The sequence below is a fragment of the Egretta garzetta genome, unplaced genomic scaffold (genome assembly GCF_000687185.1).
Source record: "Egretta garzetta isolate BGI_Z169 unplaced genomic scaffold, ASM68718v1 scaffold108, whole genome shotgun sequence".
Classification (NCBI taxonomy): Eukaryota; Metazoa; Chordata; class Aves; order Pelecaniformes; family Ardeidae; genus Egretta; species Egretta garzetta.
This window is the reverse complement of record NW_009260614.1, coordinates 1,348,417-1,358,810: the sequence shown is the minus strand read 5'-3', so window position 1 is coordinate 1,358,810 and position 10,394 is coordinate 1,348,417. Positions and strand designations below refer to the sequence as shown.

The 10,394-nt window shown below is 48.5% G+C and overlaps 1 protein-coding gene across 1 annotated transcript in view; it reads left to right on the top strand.

Annotated features, from left to right (window-relative positions):
* Positions 1-3,220, top strand: part of MPO (myeloperoxidase) — a 34,108-nt gene extending 30,888 nt beyond the window's left edge. Inside the window, exons 13-14 of the mRNA XM_035900567.1 lie at positions 1,276-1,499; positions 3,141-3,220. Coding sequence (XP_035756460.1) covers positions 1,276-1,499; positions 3,141-3,163 — 247 coding nt within the window. The 3' untranslated portion in view covers positions 3,164-3,220. The remainder of the gene's footprint in view (positions 1-1,275; positions 1,500-3,140) is intronic.
* Positions 3,221-10,394: the final 7,174 nt, after the last annotated feature.

Here is a 10,394-nt window from a genome sequence, read left to right as displayed (position 1 = left end):
TTCCCTCCTTCAGATAAGTGGTTTCAAGGAGGCCCGTATTAACCCTGCGTTCAAACAGCAGCCCCCTCCAGCACAGGGAAACGTGTAAATACCGTAACAAGAAAAACAGATACAGCTCTAAAGGTGGAAAAACCAGGATCTACATGGATTGACTTCACCAGTTAGGAAAAAAAGCTGCCAGGTTTAATCAGCCTAAATGGCTTGGGCTGAGAGGAGGTGCTCAGCATCTGCTGATGTGGTGGCAGATGCTTTGGGTAGTTTTGAAAATTTGCCTGCAGACCAAGGGATGCTGCTGAAGGACTTAACGCGCTTTCAGGCTTTGCAGTGAGTCAAGGAGATTGATTCTTCTCTCTTGGTTAAGTCCCAGCTCAACCCAAGCTGCTTCCCCGGCACTTGGCAGCATCCCTGTCCCATCTCTGTGGGACTGCTCCTTCTGGGCTGCTCTGCCCTGCGAAAGTCAGACATCTGCCCACCTTGCACCATTGCAGCGTCCTATGCACGTCTCAGGGGGCTTAGAGATGATTTTTCACTATTTCTCCCTCCCACCCCAGTTCTGAATTGGAACCCTGTGGTCTGACATGTTTTGGGCTTTGCTTGCACCAGGATTTGGGTGGGTTGGGGTTTGCTTGCCAGACAAAATCACCTGAGCAGCATTGTGCTTTCAACACTCCTGAAGTCCTCCTCCTTGAAGTTGCTCAGGGGCATCAGGTGCGGAAGTGGGTTATGTGCCCCATTTTAAGCTGCATTTCTGAAGCGCTAGCAATGGTGCCTGAAAATGGGGTCATGAGCAGTGCTTCTGGGAAACTTTTCTGTGTAGAGAGGCTTACTATGAGCTCAAACCCCAGTATCAGGAGCTTAAAGGCAAGCAGTCCACTGCACATCTATAATCTTACAGCAGGATGCAAGTACCCCTTTTTTTTTTAAAGAGAGTAATTATAGGGCTGGTTCCAGCATGGCAATCATGTGGATGTAATCACAGTCCATGCAGAGCATGTGCAGACCCTTCTATTGAAAGAGGGTGCCTGTGCCTTATTCGAGGCAGCACAGGGCAAGGCTTTAATTCAATTGCATCGTTATTACATGCCCGTGGCAGAAAAGCAAGTTAAATAATCCAGCTGGTGAGTCAGGGCTCTAGATTTAAATAACAGAAATTTCAATTTGTTCTTGGCAAAGGAAATGTGTTATTGGTGTTAATGGGAGATAATGGTGCAGGAGTCTTGAACATGAAGAGGCCAGAAGGCAAAAATCTGTTGTGTCGTCTTCTTTCTCCTGCAGGTTTTGGTGGGAGAACAAGGGGGTTTTCACCCCTCAGCAGCGCGCTTCACTGGCCAAAATCTCCTTGTCACGAATAATATGCGACAACACCCACATCTCTAAAGTAGCAAGACATATCTTCCAGGCTAACAGATACCCTTGTGGCTTTGTGAGCTGCAGCCGCATCCCGAAGCTGGACCTCAGGGCCTGGAAGTCGAAGAGGAGCGAGGAAGTTACAGAGCAAGGTATGTGCTTCCAAAGGCAGCGTGCCTGTACACACATGAGATAACCAGGCCCTGAGGCGCCAAGCCAGAGCTGCCTCACGCAAGTCTGAACACACGTCTAGCACATGTTTAGATGCTCCGTTCCTTCGGCTCCGCTGGGAGTAGCTCCTTCAGCAGGCAGATTTTCCAGCATTGGCATTGCAAGACCAAGCTCAGTGCACTGCTCTGGGATTTTTCTGATTAACTTTTCAGTTTAGCTCTTCGCTGTTGATGCCCCTGCTTTTCTACATGGGAAGCGATGCCTGGATCGGGGTGGCCAGCCTTTCTGTCTAGGCGGTTGCTCTGTCTTCTGCACAGCTCCAAGCAGGCTGTTGGCATATCCTGGTCAGACCAAAAGCAGGACTGCACTTGAGTAGAGATTCCCACTTTATGGAAGAGACTGTGGAGTTTGACTCTTGCTAGGAGAGTCTTTGCCTATATTTACAGTATTTCCCTCAGCTGCCTTCAGGATTTCTGAAGTTCTTGAGGTTCAATGCTTTTCTTCCAAAGTGGTCTCTGAAATCCCTGGGCAGTAGGTGGAGGCAAGAGTGGCTCTCCCCGGGAAAGGTGGGCTGCTTCAGTGCCTCAGGGCCACACATTTTCCTAACAGAATATCGTATTCCCTTCACTCTGATGACCAGGCCCTGCCATGCTCTTGTGATGCTTTCCAGGCTGTGGGAAGGAACAAATCTCTGCAGCTAACAGCAATCATTAGGAGCTGACAGCTCCGTCTGCAGTCAGCTCCCACTCTCCATGAGAATGGGTCACTATATTCTCTGCAGGGCTATGGGATTATCAGCCTGACAGTGTGGCAGGGTACAACCGTAAATTCCATCTTCATGGTGCCAGAAAAAGCGAGACTTGTAGGATCACATTCATATGTTCATTGTAGACCTCTTGTGGATGGTTATGATAGAAGTGATGCTTGTGCAGCAAGTGATACATGTACAAGGAAGGCTATAGGAGTGCAGAAAAGTTAGAAATTAAATTTAGTATGCTGAAAATTTATGAAATGCAGATGACAACAGTAGGGCTTTTTTGTAGGGACTGTGCCAACAACAACTATGGGGAATGATAACTTCAGCTCTCTCAGATACATGGACTTCCTTGCATTTGTTGCTCCTGAAAGGAGGTCGTAGCAAGGAGGGCGTCAGTCTCTTTTCCCAAGTAACGAGTGATGGGATGAGAGGAAATGGCCTCAAGTTGCAACATGGGAGGTTTAGGATGGACATTGGGAAAAATTTCTTCCCTGAAAGGGGTGTCAAGCACTGGAAGGGGCTGCCCAGGGCAGGGGTCGAGTCCCCATCCCTGGGGGGGTATTTAAAAGCCGGGCAGATGTGGTGCTTAGGGCCAGGGTTTAGTGGTGGGATGGCAGGGTTAGGGGAACAGTTGGGCTTGGTGATCTTAAAGGGCTTTTCCAACCCAAACAATTCCATGATTTTATGATTCTGTGATCAGGGAGTTAAGGACGGGTCCTTGGAGGGCTTTAGAGCAATCAGGACTAGTACCAGAGTTATTGGTCCCTCTTTTCCGGGTTAACCTATGGAAATAAATTGTGCAAGGTAACAGGGAAGCATGGCATGTCCTTTTTGTTAACACATCATTGCTTTTTATGTCCTCTAGAAGAAACATCTGGTGACTTTTAATGCTGAACATTGAGGATTCCCCAGAAGTCCAGATTTGGGAAGCTACTGAGATGGTTTTCTTTTTTTATTATTTTATTTTTTTACTGTGTTTACGCTTTTACTGCCTGAAATGTTTGGGCACCATTGCTGTCATTTTCTCAATTTAGTTTGCATGAAGACTTTCCAGTGAGATGGAGTCCAGCGATAAAAGAGCTTCGTGAAAAGACATCCCAGATTGGTACAGATGGCTGAATATCATGAAGCAAAGCAAAAAGAGTTATTCAGAGACTGACCCCCAGTCAAACCAACTTTCACAATTTCCCATGCACTGTGTTTCAGTAAGCCTTACTGTCAGAAACGTGGTTTGGATCCTCCTTTCAAAGTTTCCAACCTACATAGAAAGAGATTGGGGCATTGGAATGACGGCTGCTTGCTCTCCAGTTATTTTTTTTTGCTTAAAGAAGTCCATACTTCAGTTTCCAGATAGAATCTACTAATGTCATGGTGCCTTTGAGCAAAGCAGCAATAGCTGCTATGCTCCCCACATAGATTCATTTAAAATGCCCTTGTTCAGGTTTTGCTTGAATATAGAATGAAGAGGTTGTCCCCATGGCAGCAAGCTGTTCTCTCATCTTTTTTTGCCCTCAGTCCAGAATGCCTAAGGCATCATCCAGTGCAATGGAAATCTGTGACGAGTTATTCCCACAGCCTGGTGTGAGCCAGAGTGACTTACCCTGGGCTGTGTCCTGGCGAAGATCAGAGAAGCCGTAAAGCACAAGAAAGTAAAAGCTAACCTAATCTTACTCCAACCTTTTCCCCTCGATCTCTTACTTTGAAAAGGATCAAACCCACTTCCTCCTTTCTCCGTACTTTGCTGTGTTACTGCTATAGATCAATAAATTGTAATTCTGAGCTGAGACCAAGATTTTCCTTGCACTTTGTAAGAGGTGCAGTAACTACAGGTGAGTGGAGGACAGGGATATTGGACGAAGCAGATTCAGGAACCTGGGTATTTTTAACCTACAAGGGGGTTAAGAGATTTGATGGGTGTGCAATGCCTGGCTACATGGGGAAAGTGTGTCTCTGTCTCTCTAGCTTTAGTTTTCTAGTATTAGTCATCCAACCCTAAGGTCTGCGCCTCCAGTATCTGCACAGCCCCCTGGGGACTGAACCTTTTGACTTCAGCAATTAACCTACAGGGGAGGAAATGACTGGTTCAGAAACCACCCATGGCACTAAGCAGAGGACCTGTTTTTTTCCAATTTTAGCTGAAAAGGCTGAAATTTGGAAAATCTAATCTAGTTTATGAACCTGATTGCCTAATCAAACCCATGAAAAGCATGGAGGGCAGGGTGGGGGCTGTTGTAATAGGACTGCCTGGAGCACGCCTTACCTGACCACGGAGCCAGTCAAGATGGGGAACACGGCCTGCAGGAGCCAGGATGGGATTGTTTGCCTCTGCTGAGAATTGCAGGAAGGCAGCTCTCCCTCCCAGCTCTGCTGGGGCCTCTCATGCACTTTCTTTCCCGCTTGCAGCCTCCCTGGCTGTTTTAGCTCTGGGAATGGGTGTCCATCCCGAGTCTGTCTTGCCCAGGACCTTCCCCCAGCGATGACCGAGGCGGCCAGAGGGCTGGAGCACCTGATGGGCAAAGAAAGGCTGAGGAAGCTGGGTTTGCGCGGGCTGGGGAACGGCAGAGAGGGGCGATTTCTTTTCAGTCTTCAACTTCCTGATGAGCAGCAACGAAGCCAGACACTTCTCAGAGGCACACCGTGAAAGGGCAAGAGGTAATAGGAACAAGATGCAACAAGGGAAATTCCCATTAGACAAAGAAAAACGTTATTCCCCATGAGAGTGGTGCAATGCGGCCACAGGGACCAGAGGGCCAGTGGGATCGCCATCCTTGGAGGCTAACCTGGTTCTGGAGTTAACCCTGCTCTGAGCAGCTGGTTGGACTTCGGACCTCCAGGGGTCCCTTCCCACCTCAATTTTTCTGTGATTTACAGTGATAAATTGATTTCTTTTCCAGCCCACAGTTCACCAGGCTGGTGCTGTGCACTACCCCCTTGGATGCAGGTCCTATAGCACAAGCTATTCTAGCCCATCATGTTACATTTCTGTCAGGGCTGTCTGGATGCCACGGAAATCTTCTTGAGTCAGTGCACGTTTTCCTGTAGAAACTCTTCTCCTGTCATTATGAAAATTTCCATCTATGTCTTTGCTCATAAGTAGGTATCCAAAGCTAATCTGTGCCTTGTAAAACCAAGTGATGTGTTGTCGTGGTTTGACCCCAGCTGGCAACTAAGCACTACGCAGCCTCTCGCTCACTCTCCCTGATTCAGGGAGAATCAGAAAAAAAAAAATAAAACCCATGGATTGAGATAAAGACAGTTTAATAGAACAGCAGAGGTGCATGGAGGGTTGGGGACCAAAAGCAAAAGTCATGCTGGGAGTGTGTCTCCTCCCAGGTACCCTGTTCTTTCTGTGTTTCATTCATTTATGTGGACAAAAATTTCTACTGGTAACTGATAAAATTTTATGGGGAAAAAAAGACCTAAGTCATGGGCTTCAGAAGGAAAATGCAGAAAAATCTTTCCAATTCCCACAGAGGAAAATAACCCACCATGTTCTTCCACTTTCTTCCCTGACGTCCACTCCAAAATGAGCTTCTGCCATGTCCCACCCTCCCCCCGGTCAGCCCAGCTCTTTCCTAGGGGGAGAACTCGCATCATTAAGCAAGACCAACTCCAAAGGTAGATGAGTTTGCTCTGTGCCTTGTCCAGCCAAGTTTGGAGTAATTTCACAGGAGATTGCACAACACCCCTGAGTTTTTCAGGAAAGTCTATTTGCAGTTGCATGTACCATTGCCTTTGCAATAACCTCACCCTGGGAGTCCATGGTTAGCTGACCTCTAAGCTCTTCTTCAAAGTGCTGTTAAACAGGAAGGACCTTCATTTCTGGAGAAAGGACCACAGTTATCTTTTCCTGTACCTCCTCACTTTTCCCTCCTTGCAAGTTTTGCCAGGGCCAAGATTTCTGTGTGTTGAGAAGGCTGATCCTCAGGTCAGGACAGCTCGCCATGTCCACATCGCCATGCTGATCAGCTTCTGGAAAGCCCAGCTCCGTGCCCAGCGTGTGCACGAGGTCATGCCTGGAGGAAGCCCGGTGCTTGCTGTATGTCTGTTGTACCCTGGCAGACCTCCCTTTTCAGCACAGCTTTTGCTGTAGGACCAAGTAACGTACAGTGGACTCCTGAGATACCAGGCCCAGCTTTGGGTGTAAGATGTGCAGGCAGGGACCGTGCCCTCTTCTTCCGTGAAGCTCTTCTCTCTGCTTCTGTTTTGCTTCCCTTGCCATGCCTCTGCTGGCAATACTTCTGGATCTCATTTCCTAGCTGTTGTGGTTTAACCCAGCAGGCAGCTGAACACCCCCCAGCCGCTCTCTCACTGTCCCCCTCCCAGGTGGGATGGGGAGAGAATAAAAAAAAAGTAAAACCCGTGGGTTGGGATAAAGACTGTTTAATAAAACAGCAGAAGAAAATAATAACAACAATAATAATAATAATGGTAAGAGAATATACAGAATATACAAAGTAAGTGATGCACAAGGCAATTGCTCACCACCCACTGACCGATGCCCAGCCCGTCCCTGAGCAGCGGTCCCTGCCCCCTGGCTAATCCCCTCCAATTTCTATACTGGGCATGACTTCATATGGTCTGGAATAGCCCTGGGGCACGTGGGGGTCAGCTGTCCTGGCTGTGCCCCTTCTCAGCTCCTTGTGCCCCTGGCAGAGCAGGGGAAGCTGGAAAGGCTTTGCCTGGTGTAGTTGTTGCTCAGCAACAACTGAACCATCAGGGGGTTATCAACGTTCTTCTCATCCTAAACCCAAACCACAGCGCTGTGCCAGCTGCTAGGAGGAGAATGAACTCTATCCCAGCCCAAACCAGGACACTATCGCATGTGTAAAGGCTCAGGTAAAGGTAAAATATAGCACAGATGGTCCCCAGGTCCCCAGGTGGGTGTCTGTGGGGGCAGCATCTTGTCTCTCCTGGCCAGAACAGGGTGCAAGAGCAGAAGAGCCTGACAACAGCTCTCCAGTATATTCTTCCTGTTTGCACCCGTCAGGGAAGCTCAAGGAAGCTTGGGAACCTCAGGTGCTTCCCAAGGGGAGAGGGACACACCTTGGCCAAACAGGGAGTCTTGGGCACGATTTCTCTCATCCCAAAGCGTGTTTCTGGAAGAAGGGACCCTGCCGAGTTTGGTGTACGTAGAGCAGAGTAGGGCCAGTTTGGGTGTGTTGTATTACAGACAGCTCCGTCTCTTTGCCATGATCCAGACAGACCCTGTGGCCTTTCCACTGTGAAAATTTACTCGATATGAATCATTACACTCAACATATTTGGGGAGATATTCACCTGCTTCTCTATTTATGATTTTTGCAGTCTGTGGGTGGGAAAGGTCTGGTTTGGATTTCTGCTGTGTGCGTCTGGGCCATTGCTGGGTGCTGCTGGTGGTGCACAGAAGAGGGCATTTTTCCCTTCATTTCTGTCTTGTTCCTTCCTTTACACTGATCCCCCTGCTCTATCTTCTCTTGCTCTTTCACACCACTCACACATTTCCTTCCCTCATCTCTGACCCTCCTGCCTCTCTCTTCCAGGGAAAAGCATCATCCAGATCCTGCCAGAAGTGGAGACCCTCAGCCTGGGCGCAGATGATATTCCCAGGCACACCGAGCAGGTCTCTGACTCCATGCTCACCACCTCTCAGGGGATATCAGGAATGACAAAGAGGGCTTCCAATGAGCAATCCTATCTTCCAGCTCCAGCTGCATGTGCAGCAGCTGAGGGGGAGGGCATGGCAACCATAAGAAGATCTGGAAGCAGAGACAACCACAGATTGCAACCCTGACGTACCAGAGACGGGCAAAACGTCCACAGAGGAAGGAAAGCTTGGAAGTGGAGATGGTGAAATGGTTGCTGTATTCCTTCCAGACAATGTGGATAGGCACAGGGTGGGTAGCTGGACATTTATTTGTAATCATAACCCTGAGAACTTCTCTCCAGCTGGACCCCAAGCAGAGCCGGATCCTTCCCGTGAGCATCTTATAATCAACTTTTCCTATTCCAAACCAACAAGGTGGATGCATTTATCCCCAAGCCCGTGGCCATCCTGCCTGGGGAAGTGGCTGTCCTGGGGTTGAGGGCTGCCATGTTCCCCGAAGAAGGCTCAGGAGAAGGCACTGTCTCCTGCGTCTTTCCGTGGTTTCCTGAGGTTCCTCTGCCGCAGAGGGGAAAGCCAGGGCAGCTTTGGGAGAGGGGAATTAAAGATCTTACATGTGTCTGCAGGAGCTGGTGGTTTCGTTGGGGCTTTTTTTAGCCTTCCTAGATTTTGCTATCAGTGGTTGGGCAGACCTTGAAAGTGTGAGGGGAACATTCCTGGGGACTCAGAAACCAGAGGCAAACAACAGAAATGTGTTGCTTAAGAAGAGAAGACTGAGAGGGGACCTTATCAACACATACAAATATCTTAAGGGCGGAAGTCACGAGGATGGAAGCAGTCTGTTTGCAGTGGTGTCCAGCACCAGGACAAGGGGCAATGGGCACAAACTGAAACATAAGAGGTTTCAGTTGAATATGAGGAAAAACTTCTTTACTCTAAGGGTGACAGAGCACTGGAACAGGCTGCCCAGGGAGGTTGTGGAGTTTCCTTCTCTGGAGATATTCAAAGCCCGCCTGGATGAAGTCCTGCGTAGATTGCTCTAGGAGAACCTGCTTTAGCAGGGGGGTTGGACTAGATGATCTCCCGAGGTCCCTTCCAACCCTTGCGATTCTGTGATTCTGTGATTAACATCCTTGCTATACCCTGATAATCTCATGATTTTTAACACAACCTGTATATTTTTCAGCCCAAATACGTCTGGGAGCTGCAGCTCCTGGTTTCTGAATATTGCCTGGTTTTGCCCTGTCTTCTGTGTGTCAGAGGATGCCGTCTTGCCTTTGCCCAGGGTCACCATGGCCTTTCATAGACTCATAGAATCGTTTAGGTTGGAAAAGACCTGTAAGATCACCAAGTCCAGCTGTTACCCTAACCCTGCCATCCCACCGCTAAACCCACATGCTGGGGGCTCATGGATCAGCATGGTTCCCATGTTCCATCGCTCACCCGGGGCCCTGGCAGCCCCGCGAGTCTCCTGCAGCCCCCCTGGGCACAGGGCACTGGGCTGTGATGGGCACAATTGCCAGCCCATCCCCCTTGGCTCAGCAGGGGTGCAGATGCTGTAGCCATGGGATTTTGCTGGGCATCTTCTTCACTAGTCCTCATCAGAGAGGCACCCACTCGACCCAGAAGCTTGTGCTACCTTAGGTGCCTTCTTGCTCCCAGCCCCCTCCTTCCCTCCTGGCTGTGCCAAGGAGAGGTGGAAACTTAATATGTTTTTTACATGTTTGGTATTTATTGACTTAAGATGCTCTTGGGAGTGATCATCACAGCCGAATGATTAATTTTTTAGCCCTAATGCTTGTGGTTTGCATACGAACCAGCTGAGAGTTTGCTTTTTTATGCTGATACGTTTAGCTACGAACTGTGACCAAAGAATGTTTTGGACATGTTTGACATACCAGAATCAATGCCAAATGTAGATGAGTGCATACAGTGTATTTTATTACTGCCCAGCACATCCACACACACGTTCGCTACAGGATTTAAATAAAAGATGTCTTTCGACTTCGAAAGGCAGTTGCCATTCTCCAGGGTGTTCAGAGACTGACATCTTGCTGCTGATTAAAAACAGCCTGAACGGTTTGTGCTCTTGTGCAAAACAAGGAGATAAGGAAACTTTTGATAAAGATTACATGAACTTGCTCATGTTTGAGCAGGTACGGAGGGTAAGGAATTTGATTTGGAAATGCAATCACGACAACCTCCAGATTTGACCCCCGTTGAGGATGGGAAGTAAAAAATTTGCCTTGATTGTGCTGTTAGAGAGTCATAGTGCACCCAGCGCCTAAGCAAGTCCTGCACACCTCGGAACGCTTTTTTAGGGCAACAGACAGTAAAATGTCATTACCCTTCAGTCTGAAGACTTACAGTACTGGAAGCTTTTACAAATACATGCTATAAAAATCGCAGTGCAGTCAATAAACCAGTAGACATAGTTCTGAGCTCCTCCCTGGGAAATCCTGTGCCAAGGCTCAGCTGGCAGCAGTCAGCTGAGCACGGAGGCAGCCGTGTCCCAAGGGCAGCCCAGTGCCACCG